A 16062-nucleotide genomic window follows, 5' to 3' on the forward strand; every position below is an offset into this window, starting at 1 on the left:
ACTTTTCCTTGGATCAGTTTTAAAAATCTGGTTTGGTTACAGACGGAAGGTGAACTTTTTAAAATTGTATTTAGTACAAAGTTGAAAACGAAGCTTGGAAGGTCGTGAAGAAAAGGAAGAGTAGGACTGTACAAATATTTGGGTTTACTCTGTCTGAGATTTATGAGCTCTATTGAACATTTAGCAGAGCATGCCCGTCGGAAGTTCTGACTTCGCTTGTCATCCCCATCTTTGGAGCCCATCTGCTTCGATTCCGGCATATGTTTCTGAGCAACACGTTATCCGCATGACAGATTTTGATATTTTGTCTGCCTGTCACTGACAGCTGTATCTCTCAGATAATCGCAACGACCCAGTTTGTCCCCATCTTCAGAAACAGTATTCCAGACATTCGCGTCTTTATTTGAGTATGCCATCAGTCTTTGTAAATCAATTTCGCTGCACCGAAGTGTCGTTGAGAAGCACTTTTAATTAACTCGGCTCTCTCACTGATAGCGCATCAACTTATTCAAGATGGCATCTCCAGCATCCGAAAAAAAAAATTGCCAGGGTTTGCACGTGGGAGACCCCATGTGTCAATCAACGTTATCTAAGATTTTCTGGTTCTCCACCGAGGGTTCATATTATTGATGTGAGCTGGGAACCAAGGAAAGAGATTCGTATTGCACGACATGCTCCTTCCGTACAAACAGAACCTTGCACGGTTTGATTAGGTTCAGGTTGGGACGGGAAAACCGCCGCAGAGATGAACATAATCTCGGCGAATTCCTACGAGAGATCGTGAGACGTGAGAAGTTAACAGAGAGGATGCGTGTGCTAAATGGTTGGTCGACGTGGCCGTGCATCTCAACTCGAATTAACCTATTTTTGTCAATGGGAACAAAGTACGTCAGCGTAAGGTGTCACGACCCGTTAGCGGAGACTGATACTAACCACAGAATTTCGAAAACAAACTTCTAAAACAACAACAAAAAACAGTTTGAATGGGAAAAAACAGACACGGATAACCGAAGTAAATGAAGTTTCTGCCTTGTTGTCTCCAATAAACCTATTTTCAAATGTTAATAAGCTACACCACAACAAGAAGAATCTAGAAAACCTGGAAATATGATCCTCTTTAACAACAATGCTTTTGACACTCAGGTCGGTGATTTGTGCAGAAGTTCATTGTAATATCTCAAATGAACGTAATAAGAAGGGGAGCGATTTTTTAAAACACGAGGTCATAATGAAGACACTTGATTATGCGACAAAAGATTCATTATTTACGATCTGTACTAGGCAGATGTGAGATGTTTAGTGAAACGCACCAGATTCTTTTGGGAAACATATATTCCATGTTTCAGAAGGAAACCATGGAATCTTACGAAGGCGTTTGAATTCATAAGGGAAATCTAAACACACGAAATGCAAACACCACGCGAAATGAAAAGAAAATATGAGAAAATGACTTTCATGATTTTGAAAAGCTCCACCGAACTAATCAAGAATTCAGCATCTGTTTTCGGATGCGCGGATATCTGGAAGCCGACACTCTCGGAAATTAGGTGGAAGGTAATTTCGGAGCGCCGAAGTACTTTGTAAATACGGCGGGCTCTGGAGAGGATGATGCTTGCGATATACAGTTCAAAGGAAAGCGGGTCCGACCTGAATACTAAGAGATATCTAACAAACTTGCTTTATGGAATGCCTGCCGAAAAAGCTGGTGTTTCACGGCTTAATATTACAGGGGTCATTTTTGTGACGCTCTACTTATATCATTACACTTTTCTCTATGCAACTAGAAAACTTAAGTATGGTGCGACCTTTAGGACAAACGTGATTTGTTTTGAACAAAACCGCAGACTGATTTTTGAAAGTAAATAACGAAAATCCATCATTTAAATTTACCTTCATTGACATGACGTGGGACTGAGTTTCTTTAATACAATACTGACAATGCCTACGCAGTTTACAATGTCAATTTGTTCAAATGCCCGACTAGTTAGCAAATATCACAGAGCTCCTTTGATTTGAAGCAAATACTGATGGCGTGGTTGTCAGCGACTGATATCGGAAAATTTGTTTTGCTTTTACGTATATGTAATTAAACGATAGAATTAGCAGAGGTAGAATCTACATAATCTACATAATCAAGCTTTTTCATATATTTAAGCATCAAGCCACTAGAGATTTCCGTCCATAATGTACTGTCATCCCTGACAAACACTTTACATTGACTGAAATTCACACAGTAATGATTTTACCTCAAGCATGCAAGTTTTCTCAATGTGCTTTCAAAATCAATTCTGTATATTTTTCCTTTATAGGTTCAACTTACGTTTTATAATGAGCGGTATGGTTCTTACGACAAGGCGGAGGAATCAGTACAAGGGCTTGTCAAGTTGGGAATTTTCGTTTTAGTAAGTACACTTGAATTTGTAAAGTCACCTATCTTAGACCGAACTTTTAGACATGGATTGTTCTGAAGTGACCGTGCTTTTTTATAACTATTTATAGCGAATAGATCTAAGGAAACGAGCAACATGCGTTACAAGTTACAGTAGCCGCCAACATATCTGCTTTATTGGCATGAACTATACGGTGCGACAATTGTACAGCTGCATCCTTCACAACAGACGGCCTCATGTCAATATTTGTCACAAAACAGTGCCATCATTTTAACAGTCTATTAAATCACATCAAAATTATTTTCCACGATTTTTAAAGAAATGAGAGATGTTTTTGTATTTCTTACTGTACTGTTTTTACTGTATTTTAATATACCGAACAAGTCTAGATTTAAAAATAATTCTTGCAACACAATTTTTAAAAAATACTGCCTGTGACAATTCACGAGGGAACTATTTTGAGAGTAAGGCATCTACTCGTGTTTTAGGGTAGACATGGGAAGGAGAGTGTTAACATGTAAAATATATTTCCCCTCCAAATTCACACGGAGAACTTGTGAAAATCTGGATATACTGCCTCTGCACCTACGAAATTCAATTAAGACACCTGAGGCACATTTTCCGATTTTTAAAATTGGATTTCGATGTTGATTAGATATAGGTCCATATAGAAGCTGCATATCAGTGCTAAGATCCGGATCAAAATATGAAGCGTCGTGGAATCAGTTCAGTAAAGTGCACTCGACTGACCGGTCCATGCAACGATAAAATGTCAAATTCATAAATGCCATGCATTTTGCTGAAGTGCTTTTTCCCACTGCAGATGCAATTTTTAATGTTGTGTACGAAATCGATGGCAGGTATGCCTCAGGTGAAATTTAGACTCGGTAAATGAATCGTCCTGAAAACCCCATGGAATAAAGGTTAAATTTGTTGAACGCATTATTGTTCTCAAAAGGGTTGATGATGCAGATACTAATTCAAGGTATTCTATAACGTCAAGCACAAAACTACAATGGTATTTTCTTAAAAATAGCTAAGACTGTGAGCGAAGTCCTTTACGTTTATTCCCAATTCAATAGCAGTACTGCTGAGAGACTCCCAAGACGCGTTGAAAGGTTAGCAGTTGTTGTAAATTATTTCTCGAGCCACATCCAGGGTGAAGCGATAATCCCTGGGTGTCATGCGTTTGAAAATAATCTCTCTTCAGTCAATGGGTTCTAGATCCCGTTACTGCCGAAAGGGAAACATGATCCCAATTGCGAACAATCTACCGGACGAATTATGACATTTTACCATCTCCTCAATTTCAGCGTACTGTTACTGGGAACGTACCGCGCGATCTATTGACCGGTGTCGCAAGATTGCGGAATGCCTGTACTTTTCCCGTAGAGAATTTGTCCGCATTATGGCCGCCATCAATTTGGAAAGATTTGTTCAAAGTTCTTAATGTGAATCCCTTTTGCAATAAATCACAAATTGAAGCACCTCACAAATTCACCTTTCAAGTACAGATTTCATGCAAAGAAATTCCAAGGGAATAATTAATGGTGAAGTGAAAACACTGGTCAGTGAAGGGTTAATGTACTTGTGATCTCTAGGCTGAGGCAAAGACTTTCCTAAACAAAATCAATGCATTGAACCGGACACAATTAATGCTGGGCTATCTTGACAAAAGCGAGAGTGGTCAGAGCGGTCAATATGTGTTAAGTCTGGCACTCAATTAGAGGACTTGTGGGCGAAAATAATAAACGTTGCATGTTGCAGCTTTAATGAACACTAAAATACCAATACCCTGAATAATTATTATTCGAGGACTGTACACGAATATTGTTTGAAGGGGTGATTGAAATAAAGGACATCGCGGCATGAGAAGAGAGGTGAATTTAACACATTTGATTTCAAAGTCGAATGGAAGATCAAATGAAAAGCAGTGTTGCCGACAGTTGGATGGGGCTAGTCGTACATTCCACTTCCACTTCTGTGTTAAACATGATACAAGCCGAGAATTGTTTATATGAAAAAAAAGAACTTAGGAAACACAAATGAAATCTCTAGAATCTGCTTAGCTAAGCTAACTTTTATGTGCTTAATAAATTTAGTGTTGTAGCTGGTCTGTGTTCACAACATTTATACGGTTTAGGTTGTGAGAAGTTATTCCAACATTCACACATATTAATGACAAAAGGATGTTGGTAGTTTAAAAAAAACATTATTGAGCTTCTGTCTTAAATGCAGAACTTTTTACCATTTCAATTCGCTACTTTGTACAAACGAGTTAAAGGCCACCATGCTGCATATCCGTAGGATCTGGAGATCAAACCGAATACGGCTACTGCACGTGACGCATGAATGGATGTGTAACTCTGAAGGTACAGTTACCACCATCTTAATTGACAAGGAGATTCATGTAACAAATGTTGGGGTTGTAAATTGTGCATGGATGGATGGATCCAGCCGACAAGCTCAGTTTAAGTTTGCACTTTGTGCATGAAATCATAGCAAAGCAAATGAAAACACTGCCTCACAGTTCTTTACCCAGGTGATCTGTCTGCCCACTGGGCCATGCAGTGTCATCCTCATCTTATGATGCAGATGCACGTATTGACTAGTTACAAGGGTGTGAAATGAGGAAAGGTTACACGACCAGAATCAATTAACGGGCATTCACGCGAGATATTATATAGGATGTTCCAGCAAATGCCATCCTCTTCGCTCCAGTGACTCCTTGAAGGAGGCAGCATTCACGACAATCTCCTTGAAGGTGCGTTTGGAAACTGAAGGTCACGTCTCGATTGCACTGACGATGGCAGATGATGCACTCCAGCAGACTTGGAGTATTTACTGAAAATAAATCTGATGTGTTTACTGAGCAGAATCTTCACAACGGTGCTTGAGCAAGGAAGATGCCCACCGTCTTCAAGTGTTTCTTGAATTCCACTTTCTCGCCTTGACATTTCTGTGTTTTGTTGTCTTCAGTCGAAGACTGGGGGAAAGGCATCCACGTTTAAGGACCATCTTGAGGGAGTGACGTAGAGTATCACGGCCGTATCTGGGTCAAGCACGCTTCGTCGTGTAAACATCCAAGACATGGACGCAGTCAAATTAGGAGGGCGAAGAGTCATGGAGGCATGTCATGAAGGAACAAACGTGCTTTTTTAATGAGAAACGAGTGCAGTGAAATGTATATATGGGCACATACTGTATATTCACTGACGCATTGGTTCATCTGAAAATGCGGCAGAGGCTTGGAATTTCACTTATACATGGGACATTATCGTGTATGGTGTATGTTGATTTCGTGATAATCGGAATAGGACGCCCAAATGCCAGAATTAACACGATAAATGGGGTCCGCTTTTTGTCCCCATGAAAAACATAATAAAGAGAGACCGAAGATGAACTAGCTGGAAAACGAACATTCTGACAAAACGGTCGACCGTGCCGTCAAATGCATGGTTTCATGACGTCTGTTTCACCTCACTTTCCCTCGGCCAAGCACCTTGTACAAACAGAGGGGAAACTAATCCGTTAATGGGACACAGTGCTTAAAAACAAAGCCAGAAACACTCCATTGACAGGGAATGTTCGATAAGTGCTTTTTAAAATTCAATTAGCTGTAACACCAATCAATAATTATTCTTACATAACATCAAGAAGAGGGAATGTATCAGTTACCATCTTCGGTGTTTACATAGGAGCACTGCGTCTATCATTACAAGCCCAATTGCGCAGTTTGGACGTAAACACATTAAAAAAAAATCATGCAGACTTTTTTTCTTAAAGTGTGGCCAAGACGAAGAAATAAGAGCAAAGAAAATGATTATATCGATAAGCAACTAAAATAAAACTCCTGTGCTTTTACCACGGTGACAAATTTACTCAGCAGTTCGTGGCTGTTTCTACCTGATCCTAGCTTAGCACACATATCATACGTAATACAAATTTGTTTGGCAAAGCAACTGATAACATGGATGGAATTCTTTCGGAACAGTTTCAAAGGCTGGGTGGGTTCACTTCAAACAGGTCACATGCCTGAAGCTGTGATGGATGGGAATCATTTAGATTAGAAACTTTCGAGAAGAACCCTTTACCGACAACAAGACCCTGACAGCTCCTTAACTTTGACTTTGTGACCAGGGATTTATTACCAAATGTTCATTTTCTTCACAGTTTGAAACGATTTCCGCGACCATGACAACCACTTGGCATTTTTCAATCCTCCAACCCCGTCCTCCAACGCCCCCCCCCGTAAGTTATAAAGTTCAGGACGAGCAAACGCTGTATGTTGTTCTTTGCGAACAGGCAGCGACGATTTACGGTCCACTAATTGGGCCCGTGTCGGTGAAGCGAGGCGAGTGTCGTGGGGATCGCATGGAATTCCTATTACCTCCGATGAGAATTTACTGTCTCCCATCACTAGGGACCGCATCTTACATTATCAGCAAAATGGCGCATGCGTCGCTGTCTTAATTCCTCCACCTTGAGTTAATAGTGGCGAAGGCCCAGCACCAGCTGCGTTATTGGCTGCTTATCTGAATGAAACAGCAGTATTCCTTGGAGCACTGACCTCGAATTTCCCGAGGAATTTCCATTACCAAATTGCAATCCTCGACCAATAAATGCCAATAAACAAATATAAATTGAGTTGCGTGTTAGAAATATCAATGTAGCTACAGCCGTCAAATCCATCAAAATGCTATTTCTTTACCAAATAGAGACTTCTGTTGGTATGCAGTCAACGTCATGTCTAACCAGGGCTCTTCAGCGCTTTTTTAGGACAGAGAGCGCGATTCGTCTGCTATTCCTAATTACGGCAATCGATCGTTATGGGTATCTTTATCATCCACAAATGACAGAGCATGCATGAAGGAACTCGGCATGGAGGTCGAAGGCTCAAGGACCAGCCTTCAGAGATGGGTCTGGCAATAATTAAGATATATTGAGCAAAACTATGCTGGAATATTGTCATATTTTGAGGAAAGTTTAAAAACAAAGTGGTACGAAAAGAATTACATACTTTTGTGTTTGTGAGTCGAGTAGAAAGCGAATTAAGAAGAAGCATGGTGGTTGGACGGTTTAGTTTGAAATTATTAGTGCGGGTGAATGTTAATTAAAGACCAATTCACTCAGCTATGAGGCAAACAAAAGACTGTGTAAACTCAATTGATGGGAACACTACAATGTCTGAACAATTTCTGCTAACAAGATAACTATTTTTGTTTTCTTGTTGCAGCCTTGGAATGAAACAAGTCGAGGTCTCAGCAAATTAACAGCAATTGACGTAGTAAAAGATATCGTTTATCGAGGTAGGTTTTTGGTCTTGATAGTGCAGATTTAACCTCTCTCGGTTTCTGACAAATATTTCGAAATAAAATTTATTCCATCTTCATAAATCATCACAGGATATTATCGCCTTTTCTAGGAAAACATTCAGCAGGATTGGACGATTAGAATAAAATTAGGATGCTTATTTCAGGAAATGGATTTTCAGTCACTGCACTAGACTGCGTAACATCATAAGCCCCAATCATGATAAAATTACACCTCTGTGGAGCAAAGAAAGTTGTTTTTTTACCGTTACTTTGGTGATGTTTCGATCTGCATCCGACCAGGTGGATTTTTTTTCTTTGCTCTGCCAGAGCAATGTTCCACCGTTTATCCGTTACGGCTACAAATTAACTTGAACTAGGATAAGATGAAGAAATCGCAGCATAAAAAGTTCGATGTAATGGGAGATGATCACTAGTAACAAGGTGAAAGGTTCAGAAGCCCCGATATGGGTACAAGGAGTAAGATACTATATTGATGAAGCGTGAAGTAGAAATCGCCGCCTGTTACGTGACGTGAGAGCTAAGGATTACAGCAAGAAATTACGATTAAGGAACAAGAAGAAAAACGCAGAAAAACATCAGTTTGACTAATTTCCCACATAATCAAGGGCTGTGGCACGTCTCACATTTCCCCCAGTTCCGCACCGTCTTATACAGAGTGGAAACGAAAATGGAGTGACGACGAAAATGGCACCCTGTTAGTATTTATCTTTCCAGGATAGATTTCATACCTAAGCATTGGTTAACCACGCAGACGAGTTGCATTTTAAATTTAGGTGTTGCAATAAGAATCAACAAGTACTTGGCATTGTGCACTGACAAATAAGACACCAAAGCACAACGCATATTTTTATGTACTGAACTTGAATAGATGTAAGTTGAAATTTCATTATTTTCAACAAGATCCCAAATCAATTTAGTCTAACCACAATTTCATGTGTTCTGTGTACACGAAAGGAAATACATCCAACACAGACCGTACGTAATCCGTGAAAGCTCTTCAATTAAAGTATCGTTTTAAGACTTTTAAGTTTAAATAATATACAAGCTGCCGGAGGGACCACAAACTTAAGGGTATCAAGGCTCAAACCACGCATAACAGATCTGCAGCAACTGGAGCATTACATTTTCGTCAATCCTTATGGGCCGAAGCGAGCATGTGATTACAAATGTGTCCTCGATCCCGATGAAGCCATTCCTTGTACACGGTAAAAGAGATTAGCTTACAAGCTGTAAAATATTGAGTCTCCAGGTGAGATGGAAATTAAGACGGAGTGAAGATATCCTGCTCGAAGGTTTGAAGATGTTCGCATAGATTGTTTACATTTCCTGAAGCATTTGATTAACAAGTCAAGGTTAGGGAGTGCACCGATGTGAGACATTTTATAGGCTTTATCATATAAAGCAGGATCTGCCTGTTTACGTCGCTAATCGTTGAAATGCTATTGAGGTTTGAAACCTTATTATTTCCAGGTTTTTGAATTATAGCAAAGAGTAGTTTGAGATAAATTCAAACAAAATAACGTTAATTTACACAAAAAGAAGAAACTTAAATATGAAAATTACATTCGACACACAGTTTTATGTGAAGTCATTCACAAGAAATTGTGGGTGAAACAATGATCTTGCCACAGTTTGTGTTTCCGTCACGTCAATCCAGCCCGTGTAGGACAAAAAAAATTGCCGGAAGAGAAGTGAGATCACAAGAGGGCGCTCAACGAAACAAACTTCATCACCTTGTACTTTGATCCAGTAGTCGTGGAATTATTTCGTATTACATGTATTGAATCGACACCAAAGGTTTACCAGTTGCCATGGCGAAGCAATTGGCCTGTAACTTGAAGTATTCATAGGCAACGGCCCAATTAAGACGAGAGCCTCACCAGTCAATCACCAAAACGTTTTCCGTCTGTGGTGTATATTTGTTATCAAACCGTGAGAAAACACGCTGAAAGTTTTGTGTAATATTTGTTTCTTAAAAAGCTGATTTCAGAATGAAAAACTCGAACATTACAATAGGGACCCGTTGTTTTTCGTGTACAAAGTGGAAAAAAAGCTGCGACCAATCATTAATTAATTCTACTTGCGGTATAAACATGACAGAGCATGACTTTTATTTTTCCCGTAGGTGATGAGGTGAACGTAACAAATTTTAACGTAAAACAGCTACTTCCCAGGACATTTGAATATTTGACCTACGAGGGCTCCTTGACGATACCTGGATGCTTTGAGACAGTTACGTGGATTATAATGAATAAACCTTTACGTATCAGCAGATATCAGGTGAGGCCTCTACATCCAAAAGGTACGACTTGAAGTGATACTGTAAACAAATTGATGACACTTTCACTCCGGCACTTCAGTCATCATTTTAGATTGGTGCTCAACCTAAAATCTCGGGACAATCCGACATAAATATAGTACCACTATTAAAAATTATTAAGAAGCGGGACTATAAATTCAGAGAGCGTTGTGCTCAGTAAACTCACATACTGTCACAGTTTCGATATTAGGGACTTGGATTTAAAAAAAATTAAAAACTGATTTTTTTTTTATAAAATACCAATGGCATTAAAACGTTTCATCAAACACATTGCAAAAGTACCTTTGATCATGAAAATTGACCACTCGGTTGCTAAGATATATTTGCTGAAATGTATGATTTTTTATGAGTTGGGGCAAGGCAAATTAATGCAATAAAAAACAGAAAGTGTGATACATGCGAACCGCTAGCTGGCGCGCATTACATGCTGACCACGGGCGGCGCCATTTTGAAAAACGTAAGTGTGACGTCACTTCAGTTTAAACCAGGCCCACTGCACATGTACAGCACGTATGGGTTGCGTGCATTGATCACCGTGTACATGGAACCGGAAGTTGACGCGCAACTTCAGCGATTGTCCAATGGGAACCTGCAAATCGTAGCGCGTCCGCCTTTGTGATGAAGTCACTTACGAACTGGACACACTGGATAGGCAGCTCAGCAGTTACTGCCTATAAGTGAATCGAAGTGACCGCGCGGCCATCTTAGGATATTCAATGCAATGGCCCTCAACTTCATTCCATTCACTAAAGTGCATTCATTGACGGCGCTAAAGCTGGAGACTTAATGCCACTGTATTGAATAGTGAAATATGGCCGCGCAGTCGCTTCAATTCGCTTCGGTCTGCTACATTTAAATGGGACAGCCCGACAACTTCAGAGATTTTTATTAGAGATTCAAAATCGCTAGCATGTAAAAACGGACATAATATTGCGTTATAATTGAAAACTTCCCTCGAAAAAGAAAACGAAAAAGGAACACAATATGTATTTAACAAAGTAAAAATTACACTCTGAACCAGCGAGCACTCTGGCAGAAAATGCATTTTTATGTCGTCCCATGTTCTGCGCATACTGTGAATAGCGTACGAATTTAACAATCAAGCAACGTACCCAGTGCATGGCTGATGACGTCCTAGTTTTTCAAGTTGCTATCAATGCCACAACAAAATTTCCTGTACAAGTTGTAGCGCTACAGAAACTTGAGAAACGCGAATTGCCCCACATTTAAAACAAAGAGGGATTAGGACACCACTACAACGCTACCAGTTTTGCAGGTTTGTCCAAACCAGTAGACAACATTCTGAATTTCAGTTTCGTATAGTTCAACCAAAATTTAACCACCCTAAAAATAATCAGATAATTAATACAATTATTCATCTGACATTTTTATCCACAGAAGCCGTAGGAAGAGGTATAGTCCAAGGACTAATTAACCTCTAGGACTGAAAATACTCTGTGCTTTATATATTTGGAAGTATCTGAAAATACCTGTATTACAGAATACAAGGAAAGACATTTAAGAGCAAGATAAGGGACGGAGAGAACCCCCCCCCCGTCTTTTTGTTGGTCATTGTTAGATTGGAATCTCAGGAATTCTTTACAGACTTCTAGGAGTGTGTGTCAGGTTACAATGGTCTAGAGTGTGTATAGGGATTGGACATGTAAGGGGGGTAACCCTCCGTCCCATATCTTGCCTGGTATAAAGAAAGACTTACCGCTTATACCAGTGGTGCATCGTCCCGTCCGGCCCGGGTTGTTGACCTCCAAAACATGCAAAATGCCCGTTATAAAAATCCTAGCGAAATCCTTTCAGACACACACTATCTCCCGTTGTTTCCGGGCCTGTATAAATGCGCCACATGGAAAAAAAATACAGAAATCCTGCTCGTGAGGTACCGGTTTGCTCGACGTTCAGATGTTGGTTTCTTTACACGTCGCGTATACTGTAGAATTCTGTCCAGTAGACAAGTAGGCCCACAGTTCGAAAGGTTGCTCTGTTTCGCCGTGTGGTAGCCTACAGGCCGACAATAAATCTCACTTGATATCTCCTTCAGTGCAAGTACATGAAAACACAGAAACTGCCTTATTTTTAAAATCTGATTTCGTCGTTGCTAGAGATAAAATCCATTCATTGCTGAGGAGAACACCACAAACATGTCGCCGTCTTTGAAGTACACGCGACAGCGCTGTTGGTATACTCCTTTGTTATGCAAATTGTCTCACCGCACGCGCGCATACTTTTTGGCAGTGGAATTTCCCGCACATTCAAGGTATCGTCTGCTCCATACGTTCAGCAGCTGGCAGATTTGTAGCCACCAATCGCGTATTGCGTTCTGCGAAAGAATTGCGATTATCCCGCCAATAGGAACTTTCGTAATACTGTACAAATTGAGCAGCCAGAAAAGCTGTCAAGTAAACTGATGGCAATAATTTTTTTTTAACTTTATCTTTCCGTAATCTTGCAAACAGACTAATGAATTCAACAATCAGTGTACGGTATCTGTTTTCGTTGTTTCAGCTAAATAGTTTGCGAGAGTTGGTTAGAGACTACAAGGACGACGAAACATTTCGGCCATTTCAGAATACTTTTCGACCGCTCCAGCCTCTTGGACGGAGAGCAATCAGAACAAACGTCGCCAAGAGAGTGGAGGACCCGGAGTTTGATAAGGCTTGCCCGAAATCAAGAAGACAGATCAAATATAAAGGTAAAACTATCACAGGTTTTAAAACAGAAATAGAATACATGTAAATTGTTGCTTACAATGGATTCTTCAGCTGAGCAACAAATTGTAGTAATATTTCTCTCTCCTTCTTCCAGTCAACACAACCCCTTGACCGAGGAATGCCGACCATTAGAAGAAAACACTCCATAACTTTAGGAGATGACTCCAGAAGTTCTATTCAGGAGTCGTCATGTATTAATTTCCTGATGGGATTTCAAGCTATTAATTTCCTTTTCTAAAGTTTTTATTTCTAAATAAATTTGATTACAGGGTGACTTAAGATATTACTTTATAGTTAAAGCTTGATTAAGTGGTTCAGGAAGGTGTAATTATGCGTTCAGTGACAAGTTACACGTTTACCTTGTGAAGATAAATTTGAGGTTCCATGTGAGTCTTACTCCAAGTTACTGGATGAAGCCATGTGTTTAGGTTTGATGACCACTTGATATAAAAAAATGTTAACTACGTATTTTTTTCAGATTTAAAGTGTGTTCATTTTAATTACGATAATTATTTTCCCTCTGTCTGCACTGGGTTTTAAATTAATCCTAAGAGTTTGTAAACATACTGATAAATCATACTGATAAATTGTCATTGAAAAACAGTTTGAAATCACTTTATATACATGTACACATAAATGTACATGTGTAAAAAAAATCCGAAATGGCATGATTGACAGAAAGTATCACGTGGGCGTTATGCATGAGTTAAAAAATTAAAGCTTTGTAAAACTGTGTGATGGCGAGTCAGGTATCTGAATGTCAGAAAATCTTCACATTTCTGTCGACAAGATTGTTTTCAACTCGACAGTCCGTCTTTTCTTAAGCATCTACTTTAATCTTTACCTTCCGTCCTTGTATCTTCTCCATCCAACATCTGTACTCATTTCTCATCACTCTATCCATTCATCTGCGTCTAAACCACTTCTTCTTCATCCTCATCGTCTGCGTCTTGGGTCTTCATCCTCTTACATACCTGATTTCTCCATTATCTTCGCGGAGATTGCTAAGCTCAATTCTCCTGGTGACACGCAAACGGGAGGACAACGAGGTGGCGTGTTTCCTTTCATCGCATGGCCCAAGGTCATGACAGGAAGTTGGGGTGAGCTAGATTACCTATGGCGATACAGGTAGCCGGGGAGGATACCTTGCATATACGTAATGTGTACAGTAACATGTGATACACCTTGTAGTACTGCTCGCAGTGTTGAAAAAACATTGCAGCATGCATGAAATATCATGAGCTGCCCAACTGTTGCAGTTTCTGGGCACATCAGTAGCGTTGGGAACACTTGTTTCACTTTCCAATATTGAAGGAGGCATAAGGGGAAGGTGGGCTGCACATGGTTGTCTTGGATGCAAAACCTCTCCATGGAGGGAACACCAAGAGGGAAGCATCCCCACCCAACCACACACACAACCACGCACCCGAACTGGTTTTCTACCAGTATGTGCAAGGGCACTTGAAAAGACAGGTTGCACAAGTAAGTCAAAACAGTCGCTTGGGAATGAATAATTCGGTGGCGGGTATTGAGAAAAATTAGGTGTCTTGGGGTGTTCGCTTTTGGCCCAACATTCATCCCAGGATCCCTCTGCTGCACAACACTTGCGTTACAATTTAGGCTTATCTTCCTCAAGGCCGGTTCATCCTGCAGGCGAATACGAAAGCGAAGCGCATTCGACGTCATGAAAAAATCTCAGCGAAATTTTGATCGGGTTGAAATGTGTTCGACTTTTACGAATTTGCATGCGATTTTTTTATCTGACGTTTGTGTTCGCTTTCGCGCAAAATTTGAACCGACCTTTACACTGGTAGTAATTCTCATTAAATTAGAAATAGATCAGAGTCGCCTTAATCTGTTAAAATTGAAATTAAGTAACAACTAAGGTCTGATAACAACGGAGCAACATCTTTAAAGACCTGCCTGTAATTGCAACGTAATGAAATGTGTAGTGCAAATGTAACAGACATTCGGAACTAATAAAGAATTCAGTAAAGTATGCTAGTGATGATGACAATATTGGTATGATCCAAATACATGTACCTCCCTTTAATTTGTGGCCCTTTCAAAATGTCCCATTGGGTGAGACAAACTTTCAAATTATGTAGCTGTTCGTGACCCCTTCTCAGTTAATACCCTGGTTCTTCTTTAGTGTGGAACTGACCTTTGACCCAAAGAACCCACAACCCTGCGCAGATACAGTTACCCGTGTTATGTAGTTAACTTTTGTACAAAATGTAAAATAAAGATGAGTGATTTTATAGATCTTTAATTTAATCGTTTATGAGTTGGCCCTGAAACTTGCTTCTATCAATAATATGAGGGTTTCCTCTTGTCATACGTTTGCTTGACGATAGATATCCTGTATATTGAAAGAATAGAATACTTTTGTTTGCACGTTGTTAGCAATAAAACTTAATTTTGTCATACGATTTGATCAAGTTGGAGTAGAATATGTACTAAAACATAATTCTAATGTGTTATTATGTTTTCCTGTAATGGTTTAGAAAATAGAAACTTCTTTTCAGCTGAAAAAAAGTGAAATTCTTATATATTTCGTGTATATGTTCTGAGCGCAATAATTTTCTATGCATCAACAAGTGTTTTAAGAGTAGCGTTTTTTCTGTTCAGTTGTACACCAAATACACGCAAAGTTGATACTATAGACGGTATTTCATTTGGATAAAAATACATTTTCTTGGAAGCAGATTTTGTGGATTTTCCAATGGTTGTAAATCTTATATGTAAATCAGGTAACGAGCAAATGCTATTCTGGTTGGGCGAAGACTGCACAAAATATTTATGGATTGTTACATGTACCTAGAAATCAGACATTAGTATTCCACAAGGGGTATGACACTGGATAATTTAGTAATGAAAAATAAGTTCATTCAGGATAAATTTCGTCTCTCAACGTACCAGTCTCTTCAAACGGAATCAAGAGAAAAAGAAATATGCATAATTTGGGTAGGGAATTAATCTAGATAAAATTTACTATTGATTTCTAATTGAGACTAACGTATTTTGTGAAATTGATGTAATTTTACGGAATTACGACTCGCATCCAACATCAAGATGTTGGTATCAACAAAGATACAGAAAAGCGACATTTGCCTCCCTGTGGAATAAAGTTTGGAACTTTAATGTGTACAGTGTAATTACTGGCATGAATTTTGGAATTGATATCACTAAATTATCAATCATCTGTTGACAAGAAGATCGTTTGTGGTTATTTTCATTCCTTATATTAGAAAACTGATTAATAAACATACTCAAAAAGAAAGGAAAAT

At 39.4% G+C, this 16062-nt stretch overlaps 1 protein-coding gene across 1 annotated transcript in view; it reads left to right on the forward strand.

Annotated features, from left to right (window-relative positions):
* LOC110983720 (carbonic anhydrase-related protein 10-like) overlaps positions 1-15930 on the forward strand; it is a 32369-nt gene extending 16439 nt beyond the window's left edge. The window contains exons 5-9 of the mRNA XM_022243208.2: positions 2310-2402; positions 7627-7699; positions 9852-10006; positions 12567-12753; positions 12867-15930. Of these exons, the coding sequence (XP_022098900.1) occupies positions 2310-2402; positions 7627-7699; positions 9852-10006; positions 12567-12753; positions 12867-12883 (525 nt within the window). The 3' untranslated portion in view covers positions 12884-15930. The remainder of the gene's footprint in view (positions 1-2309; positions 2403-7626; positions 7700-9851; positions 10007-12566; positions 12754-12866) is intronic.
* Positions 15931-16062: the final 132 nt, after the last annotated feature.

The sequence above is a fragment of the Acanthaster planci genome, linkage group LG02 (genome assembly GCF_054643075.1).
Source record: "Acanthaster planci isolate LZ-2023a linkage group LG02, COTS_SCS, whole genome shotgun sequence".
Classification (NCBI taxonomy): Eukaryota; Metazoa; Echinodermata; class Asteroidea; order Valvatida; family Acanthasteridae; genus Acanthaster; species Acanthaster planci.